Raw genomic sequence first — 16654 nt, forward strand, 5'->3', positions numbered from 1 at the left:
TCACATACCCAACTTACTAGCTATTTGGTCAGTACACAAAGTTTCGTCTCAACGGAAATTCAATTTGCCGGCGGGTCGGACCCTCTATAAACACTAGTCCCGAAACCTAATAAAAACCCCGGGCCCGACCGTCGGAAACTCTGGCCTCACACATCATCCGCGGCACGTTCGTCGTCGACATCGTCGGCGATGGTATCGTAAATCGTATTCAAAAATTTTCTAATTTCCGCATACGGGAGAATCTGCCACCAATTTGTCGTAGTTTCAATTTCCGCCTCCATTACTGCCGCGCTGGCAGGACGTCTCTGGGAGCCCTGGCGACGCTTATCCTTGCCCTTACCCTTGCCTTTGCCTTTGACTTTGCTCCTGCTTGTCGTTGTTAAAGGACGATGCGTGCTGATTTCCGGTGATTGTGTTTCCAATTCCTTCGCCGGCTGCCTCGCACTCAGTGGAGCAGGACTTGGTCCCAGGATGGGGTTCAGTCCTGGGGTGGTCACCACTCGGTTCGCTGTCATCTTTGTATCAGTTTCATTAGACGCTTTTGATCCTGTTGGAGTTTGCTTTCGCCTGGTCTTCGGCCGAGGCGGTCGGACTCTGGTTTCCTCCTTCTTTTTCTTGGGGGTGTGAGTCTTTGTGCCCGTGTCACCGGCATTCTCCGCTGTCGGCCGGCTGACAAGCTGCTGCTGCATTCCTGTCGATGCCATATCGATAATTGTCCCACTCGGGGCCATAGTTTTCTTCACACTTGTCAGGGATGCCCCTGCATCCCCCGCGGCAGCTGTCACCGGGGCGTTTGAGGCCAAGGCTTCGTCGTCTTTTCCGGTTTTATCCTGTCCAGGCACGGCTTCTGTTTCTCCGTCATTGTTCTCGGGCAGCTCTGGCAGTGTCAGCTTTACCTTCAGCGGCTCTTCCTGCGGCCCCTCCTGCGGCTCGTGCTGCTCCTTTTGCTCCACCGGGGCCATAACTTCTTCGGCGACTGGTTTACGTTCATGGTCGGTGGTCAGGGTATTCAATTGCACTATCTTCTTGGCCCCGATGCTCTGCACATGGAACTCGTTCGAGTATAAATTCTCCCGTGCCTGCATATCCGAGTTCATTTGCAGCAGCATTAATTGCATGTTTACGGCCGGGTCCTCAATTGTTTGGTTCGGCTTGCCTGCCATTGGCAGGACCTCATCCTCCTGGTCGAGCCTTCTGTAGTGTGACCTCTGCTCCGTGGATCGCCGGCTGTGCTGGGAGATCTGCTGCAGCAGGTGACCCATGGGAGGAGCATCCTCACTCGATCGCTTCTCTATTGCCAGGCGACCTGCTAGGTTCATCCTGGGCTTGTTATATGCATACACATCCACATTGAAGACGCCATGGGTGGGAGCACGACGCCAGTGTCGGGCAGGAGTGGCTGCGAAAAGGGGTTCGTCAGGGTTTGGCAATCACTGTACTTTCACTCTTGGCACACTCCGCCAAGGGGGCTTACCTCTGGCCACTAGGGCCCAAGACTGAATTAGCAACAGCAGCAGAGGCAGCAGCTTCATTCTGGCTAATACATATATTAGGCGTTGGCCCCGGCTACGACTAAACCGATTTTGGACCACTCGACCAATTTTATGGCCATCCGATTTGGGTCAGCCCGCAACTAATTTGCATTGACGACTCATGTTCGGCAGTGTTCTAGGAATGTGAAAATACAGTGGACCCCACCGAAGCTCGACGCGATTAGAATCTAACATGCTATGGACTTGGCATCTCGTCGGCTTGATGGACCACTGTCTTCCGAGAACTGGTTTCCCTAATCCCCGCATCGAATCCGAGCAACGGCACTTTTGGCTCTTGCCAAAACACAATGGTTTGGACTCTACCCTGTCAATGGGGAACTTAATGCCGTGCCATAAAATATTATTGTGTTGCCACCTTGGTCGAGCCTTGGCCAAAGTGTGTTTTCGGTCGCTTGGCCAAAAGCAGTGAAAGTTGAAAGTTGTGCTTAGCATTACAATGGCCTGCTAATGGAAAGTAATTTGCCAAGAAATTCCGGCGAATGCAAAACAAGCCCTCATTGATTTTCGTATATTCTTAAGTTCATATAGTTGGTCTCAAACAATCAATCTTAAGTGGAAATTTTTTCTCAATTCCCAGGAACCCAATTCGAGTTATAAAAACATTTATTGATGGTATAAACAAAGGGGGTACGCTAAGATGCTGATTAATGCCTCTAGGAATGCCTTCAAAACATTTTGAAGTGCTTTGAACGTAACTTAAATCCAGTTGATTACAATTTTATTGACCTAAAAACACTGTGAATGCTTAAAATGCTTTGCTGATTTAGTAGTCTCTTCAGAACTAGCTCTCTCTCTCTCTCTTAGTTTATTAAAAATTAATAATTTGCCAACAAAACAAATAGAATTATTCACACCTCATCAGCTGAGTGAGAACATTTGAATGGCTCCCCGGTAAATAGAAAATTTAATTCGAAAAACCATTCGGGAAAGTGATTTACTTTAAAGAGCTTGTCAAAAACAGTTGACCAAGAGTCAGCAAGCAGCAAACAAGCAACGAGCAAACAAGCCATTCCGAGAACAGAACCGCTGACAGTTTCCACTCGGAGCACTTAAGATAACTTTGAGTCCGGCTGCGGACCAAGGACCCCGGACTCCGGATCACGGGGGCAGAGGGGCGTGGCTGGTGGCTGGTGGCCGGACTGACTGGCGGTCTGAGCTGAGCTGATGATGTCCACCAACAGTGGCAGATTTATGAAAACTGTTGACATTTAGTTCTTCGAACCGTAAACTCTGGGCGGACTCAAGGCAGCGGAATTTACATTCGAACAATGCAGGCCGCAGAGAACGGAGCAGTGTGCACGGGACATAATGCAAACGGAATCAGGACCGAATCGAAGGAGGAAAAAAGGGCCAGCAGACGGGGAAATGTGAAAAAAGCCAGATGACAGGCGGCCAAGACGGACAAAGGCAATTGTGCTGGCATGTGAAGGAAAGCCAGTAGGAGAGACAGAACTGGGAAAACTGGCGATGTCGCTTGGAATCTCCAATCCATATGCGCTGGGAAAAACTCTGCAATTAACTTTTCGTTATTTTTCAGACGAAAACCATCAGATTCCCTCTTATAAAAAATATGAAATATCTGCTAAAATAGAAACCCCTATTATGTTTCTACATCCATCTAAGTTAGTTGCAACCTTTTTTATTTCTGTGTAGGGTTTCGATAGATTTTTTCCAGAGCTGAGGCCTAAATGCAATTCGAACGGCTTCGAATTTTATGTAAATACCGTATATAATAAGGCCACAGTTGCGATAATGCGATTGCACGGAGCACGGACCTTATGAAGGGATAAACCCGAAAACAAATTGTATCGATGGTTGAGTTCGGAAAGTGTCAGTCGGAAGCAGTACAATACCTCTGTTACACGAAGCAAAGTGGCACTTTTGACTCTTCAATCGAGTTGAGGGTATGGCGAAGGCGATGACATATCCGTCGACGTTGAAATGCCTTGCACTGGACACTTGCCTTTTGGAGAAGGACGATGATGATGGTGCGGATGGAGATGGAGATGGGGTTGCCGAGCTGGCCTATGCAAATAAAAACAAAGAGCAGGCCGTGCAAGTTAAGCGGATAGATAGAGTGAGGAAATGAAAAACAAAGGTACACGGAGGGAAAAAAGTATATGGTATAAAGAAGATGCAAACACAGGAATCTATTAAATTCTATCAGTTCTGGAAGAATTTGCATTTTAAAACTTGATTTTAAGAGAAAGGCGACGTAATACAATCTCTAAAAACTTTTTTATGGTACATTGTGTGTAGTAACACAAACATTTTATGGGTAAAATTGACTAATATTTAGAGTTACGTAATAATATAAAAGGTTACAAAATAGTGACTTGTATTTTATTATTTCATTAACACTAAATCTACCTTACAGACTAACCATTCGTTGGTCAAATTGGCAATTTTATTTTATTTTATTATTTAGGAGTTTTTACTGGCTTACTTATATGTTACTGAAAAATACAATACATACAATGAAAGGCCGACTTCAGTGACATTTCTGCAAGTGTGTTTGAAGCGGGAAGGAGAGATACAGAGCTACTGTCGTCGACGTCTTAATTAAGCAGCTCAAACGGCAACAACAATTAGCCGAGCTGCAACTCAAGCGATGTTGATTGTTATTCTTGCAGTTTCCTGAGTGGCAGGACGAGGTGGAAAGGCCGGGGAGCAAGGGTTGGAGGTGTGCTGCTCTCACTTGCGGTGGCTTACCGAGAGGCTTAATCCACGATTAATTCAATCGGAATTGCAGTAGGAAAATTACTGAAACTTTAAAACTTTTCCAATTCAACTTCAAGTTTACGGCATTGTTTTGGGTCCACATTTTGTTTTTCCTCATCTGCTGTTGAGCCGGCAAATGCACACAATTTGCTTTGTCATTAGACGAACACTTTAAGCACTCGACTGCGCTATTTATCTCAGAACATCTCCCCTAAGCCCCTTTCGCCCAGGCCCTCCCCCTCGCACCTTGTTATCTCTGTCAACTGCCCTGCTTTGGCTGCTCATTTCCAGCTGGCCATTTTCTTTGTCCAGCTTTTATTTGGCCATTCATTTGTTGCATTCGCCTGCCCAAATAATTGGGGAGTGGGTGGGCTGGTCCTAGGGGTGGTGGTGAGACCGAGATCCATTCACAGCATTTTGCACATTTTCGCTTAATTTGAATTTTTCTATGCAAATGCCGGGTAGCCAGCCAAAAAAAAGCACCCGAGATTCAACTGTTTTTCGTTAAATAATTCTATTTTATACTGCATTATTTCTTTTTTTCCTGCTTTCGTCTGCGCCAAATTGTTATTGCAATTTTCTTTGTGTACTTTTGCACATTTTGCAGCATTCGCGGTTCACTGCGCTGTCGTTTATTTGATATTTGGATTCCCCGCTGGATATATCTTCGATAAGGTACTCCAACCGGCTAACAGAGCTGGTCGGTGGGGAAATCCCTTTGAATTGAAGCTGCCTGGATTTGGCTTCAATTGTGTATTCAATTCGTTCGGGTTGCTTGGCTCAAGGAAATATGGCCACTTGATTGATAATAAAATATTTTAGGAACGTGGTATCGGGAAAATAATATTTATCGAGATAAATCATCTACAGATACAAATATTTTATTATTTTCATAACGAATCCGACCTAGATGACATACTGAACTCATAAGATTTCCAGTTCCCCTGTAACCTGCCTAGAATTTTTGTAATAATCTTTTTTATATATGATTAAGAATACCCTCCAAGTATTTCTTTCCACCGACATACAATTGTTTTTCATTTCACAACTGCTTATCCGGCTATTTTCCGGCTCTGACTCTTTTCCTTTTCCAATTTCCGCACTTTAAGCGAGCATAGGAGGGGCCTGTGAATTGTAGTTGGCTGGCTAATTGTTATGCAAAAGCCAAAATGAGGCCATAAAAATCCGATTGCGGGCCGGAATCTGAATCCGAGTGCCGATAAAGTTTGCCCCTCCGTCGCGATGGGATCGTCCTGTTTGATTTGCCGCGTAGCCTTTGCATGCCGCAAACAAACGACACTTTGATTTAGTGCAAGAACAATGGCGAGCAAACAGAGCCATGTCGGCGATGGCAGTAGTCACAGTGGTCACAGTGGCAAGGATTCTATGGCCAATAAAACAAAACAAAGCTAATGGCCAAACAAAACGAAACCGAAATGCAGGCGGCAATTTTATGGCTGGCATAAAAACCCCGTATTTATCTCTGTTTCCCTAACCCTCCGCGATCTGAATCTATATCTGTATCTGCGGCAAACGCCTCCTGAATGTCAATGTGCAGCCGGCCCCGGGGCGGCCCACAGTGCGTATGCGCGATACAGTTTATCGTCTTGGCACAGCATTCGCAGCATAGTTGTGTTATATCCGCAGAACTTGTTGCTACAAGGCTGCCACAACTTTTGCCACCTAATGCCGCATCAATATGCAAAGCCGGCAAGTTTCGGGCCAGTCGAACGGCCAACTAAGCCGCTTAAAACACAAAGAACACGAAAAAAGGAGAAACTTTAAGTTCATTTAACTTTTGCAATCAGCTGCTGGAGCAGACAAGACAGGACCATCGCCTGCCAGGGCAATTTATGATTTATTAACAACGAGCGAAACTCAATTTGTGCCCCGAGCCAGAGCCCGTTAAGTCAGCTAAAAGGATTTCTTCAACTTAAATGATTTTAATTATTGAGAATTATCAGCAGTGCTGAGCTCTGTAATGCGATTTTCACCGATTGGGGACTTCGCCCACCAGAAGGGAGATTCCTGGAGCATTCTTCGACATGGCTGAGAACTATTTCGGTTTGATTTATAGCGTTGCAAATTTCGTTTTCGGGGTGATTAAGCCACAGGCTGGGGGAAAATAGATACACCCAGCCCACTCCCACGCCCCTCCACCAAAGTTGGCAATTATCTAGGCAAGTGAGCGTGTAATGGAGCCACAGTCAGTTGACTTTTTTGCATACCCTCTGAGGTAGCAGGGTATTTGGGGAGTATACCTTATAAAGATAATACTCAGTTGCCAAAAAAAAACATCAACAAGTAGTTTCACCTATTTTATACAAGATTCATTAATGAAGACGCTTAAAATTAGCGACATATTTTGTATTCATCTGTTAATTACCAGGTATCTTTTAGTCGGGCTGCTCTAACCTTACTTCTGAAAGCCTTGTTTTTTCCTTAACTTTCTCGTACACTGCCTTGTCCTGTATTGAAGAAGCTGGCCAGATGATTTATGACTGCTCGCTGTGGGCTGGCTTATTGAAGGTGGAGCCGGGGAGATCTGGTTTCAATAAATGCCCTGTTCGGGCATTAAATTTTAATAGTCTCGTCTCGGAGGAAAATAATACCCAACAGAGTTATTTATGAAGTGACGATCTAAATTTATTTAAAACGCTTGCAATAAATTCCAACAGATTTCCATATGAAAATTTATACAACTTAATTCTAATGCGTATTTATGGCGGCAATGCGGGAACAATGCTGACCAAAAGAAAGGCGACCAAAGGAGATCCAGTCCGATGTGATCTGTGGGAGAACGGGTGAATTTGTCCCCAATCAATCATAATTTGTAACTGTCATCGCAAGCTGCGACCGCGGCCATTGAGTGATGAAGTTGTCGCCACGACTCACACCCACAGTGACAAACTCGCCCACAGAGGCTCACACTCGCCCAGTGACACGCAAGCCAGCTAAAGTCAACCACAAACCCTGCACAGTGTGATCGAAGATACAAAAAAGCTACCAAAAAATAACTACTTATTAATATTCTTTTATAGGATGTTAAAATAACAAATAAAACAATTAGGTTTTCCGAAGCCTTTAAAAATTATCTACTAAAAAAAAATATATTGTGAGTTATCTAGTTTCCTAGGATATATCTAGACCTTACTGTGTGCCACTTTTATAGCCCAATATAACTCAATGTCAAAAAAAGTTTTTCATTTGTCAAAACTTTACCATATTCCATGCACCAATATGGAGTACTAGTCCTATTAATAGATATAAATTATATAATTATAGAAAAATCCTATAATTATAGAAAAATCCTATAAATTATTTTTAGAAGTTTAAAAATAGATAAATAAATTACAAAATGACATACATAAAGTACAATTTATGTTATATGCTAAATCCTTTCCCGCCTGGTTTTGAACCACTGTTCGTTGGAGGCATGTCCGGTTGCCTGCTGCCGGCTGTGTCATTCGTAGGACGATTTGGGCTCAGCCACGCCCCCGTTCCACCTGCCTACGTGTGCGTATGTGGACCGCAGATTTATCACGAAATTCGCTTTCCTATGCTGAAATTCAGAGAGCCGAGTTTCAGACAATGGAAAGTTCAGAGAATGGAAGGCTGATATGCGCGGACAAAAGTTTGATGTGCCCCGAACTTGACAAATGTCTGACAAATCCCGTCAGCATCCAGTGGCTCTAATGAAAGTCAATTGCTGCTTAGCCGTCTCCGCGGAGAGACAAAAGCTCCGGATCCGGGTACGGGTCCCAAAACTCCGGAACCTGTCGCCGTGCGACGCAAAATCTTCGGCACGTGATTCCGCTCATCTGCAATGCTGCCCCGCCCGGATTCCGTTTCAATTTAGGCCCCCTGCTCGCATCCATAAGATACGTATACACACCCAGATTTATGTTGATTTTTTTCACACTCGTGTGCCCAAAAAGTTGGCGTTAATAACGATTAAGTGCGCCATGCGACATTGACTCCGGGGGCGCAGAACGAAAGTTTGGCCAGATTTTTTGTTATTCGCGACAGGTAGACGGCAAAATGCGTTGGACTTGACGCCAGGTCCAGGCTCCCAGTTTGTTTTGATGGTAAACACTGGCCAGGGCGGGCTCTCAGGACTTTGCTTAGCTACAAAGGGTGTTCTGTGAACCATTTTTTGGTTGCCGGACAACCCCTTTTATGTGCGGTGCAGTGGGGATATGCAGGAAATTGTACAAAAGATATTTGAGATCTCTTTGTGAAAAAGCATTTGAATTGCAAATCGCACAGCAACAAACGTTTTTTCCATTACACAATAAATTTTATCTTTTTTGCAATTATTTTATAGAGGTCTCAACATGCAAGTAATAAATTAATATAATAAATACACAAGACTTTGGTTTACAATTCCATGTGAACTAGTATTTTTTAGACATCCTAGATAGAAGTTTGCTTCTTAAACTGACCAACTTTCACTTCCAATGGTCGGCTGTATTTTGAAGCCCTGCCTTTCGCCTGTGATTTGTGTCAAACTGTCGATGCTGGGCAACTAAATCAAAGTCATCTGGCCACTGGCTGCCGCACTTGCCCCTCCTGCGGCACCAGGCGAATTTTCCGCCCCTCTCGAAGCATCCGTCATTTTTCATGTTGCCATGCTGCTGGAAGCGGAGACCCAAAACGAATGTGATTATTGATTGGTGCTCACCTAAATTCATGGCTACCCTTGCACCCGGGACCGACCATTTATCTAACTATAACCAAAAGTCAGGAGGAGCTTGTTAGTGTGTGGCCACTGGTCAGCTGGCAAGGTCGGGAAGGGATTTGGGTGGCAGGATGGCAGGATAGTTGTACAGTTAGCATGGCCACAGGATACAGAGCTATGAGGGGGGAAAAAAGCATCATAGAAGCGCAAAAGTTTGACGTTTATGTGACATTTGAAATCAATTTGCACAACAATTGAATTTTCCATTTTCGATATAACCGCCGCATTGATATTGTTTGTTCGCCGTTGTCGTTATGGTTGATGTTTCTGTTGCACTTGCAGTATTTTTATCAATTTGCCAGTGCTGCTGATGGCCAATCGATGCGTTTACATGTCAATTAGCAATTTAGTGCGTGCCACATTGTCAGCATGGAAATATCCGGTATTCGAGTGGGCAAGTCTGGGTGGCAAAAAGTTGCATATTTAATTGGCTCCCGCAAAGTGGACGCCATGCCCGAATGACCGCAGAGAGGGCCGCAAATGAAACGGACGGCCGCCGAATGGCTGCCAATTTGATGAATTTCCAAATCCAAATAGATAATCCACAAACATTTGATTCAATCGAATGGCCAAAACGATTTCCACTCCGAAATTAATCAGAGCATTAAACGAGGAAATTGCAACTCCGGTCGGCAGCATTACCATCTAATTGGTTGATTGAATGTGCGGCGCTGAAAAGGACTTCGCATTATGGACGCCCAGGCATTTGGGAAGAACTTAACTCGACTACCAGCCAGCTGACAGGCATTTAGCAATGCCAAGTCCTGTTTTCCGTTTGCCAACTGCCATATTTGTTTGTTTTTCCACATGGACCAGCTGACGCAGACCCATTTAGGACCAGCAGCAGCCGAAGGAACATCCAGATCGGGGCAAACACATCTATTTGGCAGCCTCCCGAACTGGCTTGCATCTGCTGCCCCTGCAATTGGCCAGATTTATGCCGTCTAGCCGCATTCTGAGGCACTGCAGCCGACATATGGCCCTGTAACCCTGTAACCATGTTCGTAGCAAACAGACACTGTCGAACAGTTCTTAATTACGCAGAGCAGGTAATTCCGGAAAATGCCCCGGGCAGCTAGGGTTAAAACCGCAAGGCACCCTAATTCTCCGGCCGCTTGGATTCTTGAGCTTTGGGATTTTAATGGAATCAGGCATCACAGCCTGTCTGCAGTCCTTATTTCCTGGAATCAACTGAAGATCCGGGCCGGGGCTGTTCACTGGCTGAAAAAGGGGGCGACCTCAGTGGCCGGGGCTTGAAAAATTCCGAACCCAGCGGCGGAAGTAATATTTTTCACATCAGCATACGCTGCGGTCCAGCCCCAGAACAGATAAACATAAACATATGCACAAAGAAGGGGGTGAGCGGAAAAGTTTGAGTTATGAAAAGTGCACTCGGAAAATGGTAGTGCTGGAACTCCCAACAAGTTTACTAACATACACTTTTAAAATAAAATTAAAGTTACAACATAGATTCAATTTTTTTTGAGGAAATATTATTAAAATTGCATAAATACTTTATTTAATTTAGAGTCCCATCGAGAAAGAGATATATATTTTCAAAGCAAATAATTCTACAATCATCAAGCCAGGACCCATCGTATTTCTAGTCTTTGAAAGCATAGTGGCATAAGACATGATTGTAAACCAATAATAATCTAAAGCCCTCTAGTTTTTAATGAACAAAGTTTTATTAAGGTAGGGGGAGCCCTGTGTACATTTTTTCCCATATTTCAAACCCCATTTGGAGGAGTCATTTTCTGGGTGTAGGGATATGGCCCTTCCCTTGCGGCAGCCCTCGCTAGGCAGAGGCCAAGTGGTTTCCAACTTAGCCCAGTGTTTGCCGCTCCTGCTGCTGGCGGAAGTGTCTGAGGGTCCTGTTTCGATCCTGGTGTCCTGGGCTCTCCCTTCCGCCGACACCATGGTCATGCATATGCAGATGTATGGTATGGCCAGGAAGACACAGCCCTCTATGGCCGTACGTACACACATATTTATGTTTAATATTTAGTGGCAGCTGCTGCAAAGTTTTCGGGCGTACGCGGCGTATGCGTGTTGCTCAATTGCCGCTGGCAGGACGGGCAACGACTTTTGCTGTTATTTATGCCCGGCGGAAAGGGAAGTTAGCTTCGTAGCCGTTAGATTTAAGAACTTTCCCGCCGCAACCAGAAAATCCGGGTGCCGAACGGAAGTTTTTGGCACTTGCCGCATGCTGCTGCACATGCACTCATTTCGAGAACCATTTGTTAGGCAAACACAATTAATTAAATGGTCCCTTGTTCGCCATGGCTGTGATTATTGATTTCTGCTCTTTGCAGGGGCAAAACACGGGGCATTTACCTAAACCGCAACACGCTCCACCTGTAACTGGGGAAAAAAAATAAAAGTTCGATGTAGATTTTGTGGCGTTTTCATAATTTATGATGCTGCCAGTTTGTCGGGCGCATATCACCATAAATAATATCTATCCCGCACACACGTATATAAAGCCACACCACATATACCATGTAGTGGAACCCTTTTTTATGCTGCTGCTTAATCTACATAATTTTCGGTCCCTTTCACAAGCGGTTTGATTTACACAGTGTATAATCATTAAAAAGGCTCGGACGGCGAATAAAAAACAATTTTTAAGTTGCCCTCCCTCAAGGGTTTGACCGCTTAACTTGTTTATTTATTTTAGGTGGTTCGTCGGGGCCAAGGCTGGGCCAAAAGAGGAGGAAAGGTTGCTCTGGCCTGGTAATATGAGGTCCTCATATGGGGAGGGCAAGCGATTAGAGTCCTTAGTTTGTAGCCGCTCTAGTTGATGATATACTATATGTGTGAGAGAGTATGCTGCTTCTTTTCCACTTTTCTGTTTTTGTGGAACCATTTACATAAGTGCCATGCACAGGGCCCAGACATCAGTCTGATCCCGGCGATTATCCCTTTTTAATAGACTCATAAAACGGTTATTAACTTTGTTGCACACAAATAGAATAGAAAAACCAGCCCCGGATACGGCGTACAATGTTTTATTTCATTAAAGTCGTTTCTGGACACTGGCTCAATTTATTATGTGAGTTTTTTGCATAGACCGTTGCCATTTTCCCTTTGTGCCCCCCCTGCAAAGAAACAACATTTGGCATTAATAAATGGCTGTGAGAGGGGTCAAATCTGGGGGAGGTGGGGGGGAAGAAGTTGTTCAAGTTCGGCATGTTGGGAGCTCCTTCTTATATAAATGTGAGGCTGCCCATGGGGCATATCACTTCAATTTAAATTGAATTAAACTATGTCAGGAATCACAAACAACATTGGACTTTATTCAATAATCAAGTATTGTTAAGGCTATTAATTCTCGAGATGCGACTTATACATTCCCCTTACTAATTTTAAAACTACAATATTTTTGTTGAATTTTAAGTAATTAAAAGTTGTTTTATTTGGAATTAACGCGAGCATTTTTTATGAATTGAACAAACACTTTTCTTGGGACACCCAACTATTTTTACAGGTCATTCCAAAAGTCCTCCTCCCTTGGCTTCAGCCACTCTACTTGTTATTCCTGATTTTGCAACTGGCCAAATGCAATTTCACTTCTATGCTGTTGCTCTGTTCTGGTCCTTGGGACCCCCTCCCTTTCGCTATTCCCGACATCCTATTCCTCCTGCGACTGTGAGCACAAAATCCACACAATAGTAGCAAAACAAGATAAATGAAATTCTGATGCAAATTTGATTTGTTTGTAAATGTTCGACGTTGCAGTGCTACCCCAGCCAAGCCAAACTTGCACTTTTTCCCCGCATTCCCACCGTGAAATCGCCTGGGAAATGGGAAAGTGGGGAGCGTGGCATCGGGTAGTTGGATAGTTGGGCGGACGGCAGCAACATGTTGCCGCTTTTCCCCGCTTTCCCTGCCCCAACAGTTGACATTTTTATGCGCGCATGATTAATTATGCAATTTTGCCATCGGTTCCGTTCAGCTTGCTCCCCAGCTGGCTTTGGGGTTTATGGCTGATGCTATTATGTGCCCTGGCGGGCTGCTCCAGCGCATCAATCAGCATCCAGATCCCGACTTGGTTGTCGAAACGAAATGCTATCGGGACACTTATTCAATAGTCATGCATGCAATTAGCGGGTAGGAGTCGGGCAAAGTCGGGTGGTCCAGGCATTTAAGGGCGGAATTAAATGGAATGTACACAGGGCGTATGCGGGATTTAATCACGGCTGGTCAGCAGAAGGCGAGTAAGTGGGGAAACGTGAGTGGAGCCCAAGACTGGGGACTAGGAATTCGCACGCAAATCGCAAGGAGTGGCAAAAAGAAGAGCCGGTGGACAACTGGAGTTTCCTCTTGTGACCCCAGTGACCACTGCCACCGAAGCCGGGACCCAAAACAGAGTCACACTGATGGTCACTGACAATCGCAGTTGGCAGGCAAATAGCCCATAATGCTGCACGGCCACTTTGAGGCACGTTCCAGTTATTAACGGGCCGGGCAGCCTGTAAAGTGCATGCCACCGTCCTTTCCAGCCATTCGGACACTGGCCAGTCGTGCTAACGTGACCAATACGCTCGTCATTGCTATAATAATCAGCTTTTGTCAGCACTGGGGCTAACTCGCCCGAAGCCTTCCACTTTCTATCCCTGAAATCCCGCACATTAGGGTGGTTCGTTTTCTGATTCCAAAACTATAGAAAGCAAAATCACAATGATATAATATATACCAAACCATATAAATATGGGGCTCGTCAGAGATTTTTTTTTTTTTTAATTTCATATATTTCAATAGAATGGCTTTAGGGGATTGGTAAGAGATTAAAGAGCTATTAGTTCAGTTTTTATTTATTTGATAATCATGAAATAAAATACATTCGCTAATGGTATACCGATCCATAGTCTATACAAATATGGGGCTTCTATAAGGATGTCTTCCATACCTGCAAAGCAAATTAGTTAAAGTGTTTTTCCCGCCCCTATTAAAGTGAAAATGTTAAAAGATAAACCAATCGAACCACCCTGATACTAGATTTAGTGGGGATTGTAGTGGACATGTTGCCCGTCACGGCTCTACTGCTTGCATGCTAATATTTGCTGATCTAATCGCCGGAGATGACACAAAACTTAGCAATTGTTTGCTGGCACACTTGGTTCCGCTCGAGTTCTTAGCGGGAACTCCAATGGCCATTAAACGGTGGAGTCGTGTGGCTTCAATTAGACGGCATGTATCGTAAATTAATATCAGCTAAAAGGGCCATAACCACGACCTGTGTCCATTTACTATATCGCTACCACGAAATCAACTTGTTCCGCTCTAATGTAGAAATAATCAACATGTTTTTGATTGGTCTTGTTGGTTTGGCCGCGGTTCCGTGAAGCGTGAACAATTTGGCCAAAACACTGCTAAGCACAAATTTTATGGAAAATATTTAGATGTGACGTTACAAAGGAAATTTTTTATCTGGCTTTAAAGTGCATACAACTGGCAATTTACACAATGCACGCCGCACTAAAAATTCAAATACTAAATGGATTTTTATTTTGGTCAAGAGAAGTTGTATTAATTAAGCGAAGCTAAGTTAGTCAACTGCAGTTCTAAAAACACCCTTACAAATGCTTTTAAAATGTAGATAAATATTTAATGTAATTAAATGATTTTTATAACTATTCCAAAAATTAAATGTACCCTTTCTCGTTTTATTTAAATATTTACCATTTAGGCTATTAAGGGTCTTTATAACGTATGCTTAAACATTCCGTTGATCAATTATTTTGAATAGCGATTTCGCGAATGTTTATTAAAAGTGCAATTTTGGGGATTTATTTTTGGATTGTTTGATGCAGTCAATCGAAAAGTTTGAATGGGGCTTGGAAGCGGAATTTATCGCGATAGTGAGCGTATTTATGGGAATTTATGGTGGCCACAGGCTTTCGGCGGCGGTGATTGTTTGATTTTAATTGAGTTACCTATGCGCTGGAACAATTAAGGGCGGCAAAAGTTGAATTTGATTTTTACATCTGGTGAAAAGCGGCTCCAGACAATAATTGGATTTTATGATTTACATCCTCTGATTGCCAGATGCGATTGGTTTAATGTTCGTCCAGCCCGCCTTTGGCTTTCCGTTGTCCTGGGGGCGGAACTCTGGCCTAATGAAGTTGTCTCCTTGTAATTAGAAGTAATAATAATTTCCTAGCCCGGGCACAGTCATTATGAATTTGGATTGCGGCCAAGGAAATGCCATTAATCAAATTAGCAAGCGCATAACTTTTTATGATTATGCTCCGTGATAAGCGCAACTTACAGGCTGGCAAACCAAAAGGGGGGCTAAAACCGAAAGGGGGCGCGACTTTGCATGCAAAGGGAAAGTTGGAGCGACGACAGCATCCTGGCCATTTGCTTCTTGTTCTCGCTTATTGTTTAATTCTATTTATTTTTTAATAAACAATTTTCCTAATGAAATGTCTGCCAGAGGGCGGCAGGGAGACGGGAGAAGGGAGAAAGGGACAGGAGACAAGCAGAAGCCGCAAAATTAATTACGATAAGCCAGCTGAAGGAAAAGGACGAGGGCCCCGAGTCCTGTAATGAGTCCGCATCAAGTTAATAGTAATTGAAAAATTGTAATGAAATGCAGCTGTTGCTGTTGTTGGCCTCCCCCTCGAATTGAACCCCCTCCGCCCAACGGCATTGTACTGGGATTATGCAATGCTCCTTCGGTGCCACAGGGGGCGGAGCTGGAGGGACTTGGCCTGGGCTTAATTAAACGAAATTATCGCACTATTGTTGGGCATGTGTCTGCCGCATCCTCATCCCAAAATATCCCCCAACCTGCTCACCGGGGGCACTTGACTTGGGCATTTGAATGCTGGCAATGGCAAGTGCCAATTAATTTCCATACCTGCCCAGGGACAAGGCTCCTTCGATGCAGCTGAGTAATCCGATCTGGCCATTAAGTCGCTACGTAGATCGTAAGGGGATCAATTTCAAAAAGCCAGTCTAAGTGGAGCTGATTTGGGCATAAGAGGGCTGGAACAATACCCACCTATGGTGCACTGATCAATAGTAAGTTGCTTGTCATGTCATGTTTTTAAAACTTGTTTAAAGTCACTCAACCAACTTGCCGAATTTTCTTCTCAGGGGATAACCAAAGGGAGCTCTTGCCTGGCCTGATAGCAGCCAGACACTCATCTCCACATGGGTGCCGGGCTATTTAGCCGCTGGATAACTTGTTTATTTTGACATTTCGTGCGGAATTGAACGCATTTTGACCTAATTTGGCACAACAACGGCAACGGCAACGGCAACGACATCGACAACGATGGCTACGACTGGCAGGCAAAACCGAAATAGCCAAAAGTCGGGGACTCCCCCCATTTGGCACTCCAAGCGAATGGGACTGCCAGTGCACTTTGCACTGATTATGGACAAACAGCTTTTTGTTGGCTCCTGTGGGTGGTTTTGCAGTAGGATGCAGGACGCAGGATGCAGGATGTTCCTGCTGCTGATGTTGCTGTGCTGCTGCTGCTTCTGCTGTCTGCATTTAATGTGCGTTGTAAGTGAAATTAACAGCAAAACTGCATTTCGGCCATCACCATTTGCTATTTGCCAATTTAGACATAAATAGCCAAAGAGTCGCCGTCGCCAGCAGTCATATCTTAAAGCCATTTAA

General features: G+C 44.3%; 1 protein-coding gene across 1 annotated transcript; it reads right to left on the minus strand.

The window, feature by feature from the left end:
- Positions 1-146: 146 nt before the first annotated feature.
- On the minus strand, positions 147-1532 carry LOC108022313 (uncharacterized). The gene is made up of 2 exons (XM_017091173.2): positions 1475-1532; positions 147-1399 (listed from the first exon to the last, which is right to left on the minus strand). Exons 1-2 carry the CDS (start codon positions 1530-1532, stop codon positions 147-149), a joined length of 1311 nt encoding a protein of 436 aa, XP_016946662.1.
- Between the last annotated feature and the right edge of the window lie 15122 nt (positions 1533-16654).

This window comes from Drosophila biarmipes, chromosome 2R (genome assembly GCF_025231255.1).
Source record: "Drosophila biarmipes strain raj3 chromosome 2R, RU_DBia_V1.1, whole genome shotgun sequence".
Classification (NCBI taxonomy): Eukaryota; Metazoa; Arthropoda; class Insecta; order Diptera; family Drosophilidae; genus Drosophila; species Drosophila biarmipes.

Coding starts and splice junctions, on each gene's coding strand:
- LOC108022313 (XM_017091173.2), bottom strand. CDS start 1,532: ATGAAGCTGCTGCCTCTGCTGCTGTTGCTAATTCAGTCTTGGGCCCTA. Junction 1,400..1,474: donor TTGGGCCCTAGTGGCCAGAG/GTAAGCCCCCTT, acceptor CCCTTTTCGCAG/CCACTCCTGCCCGACACTGG.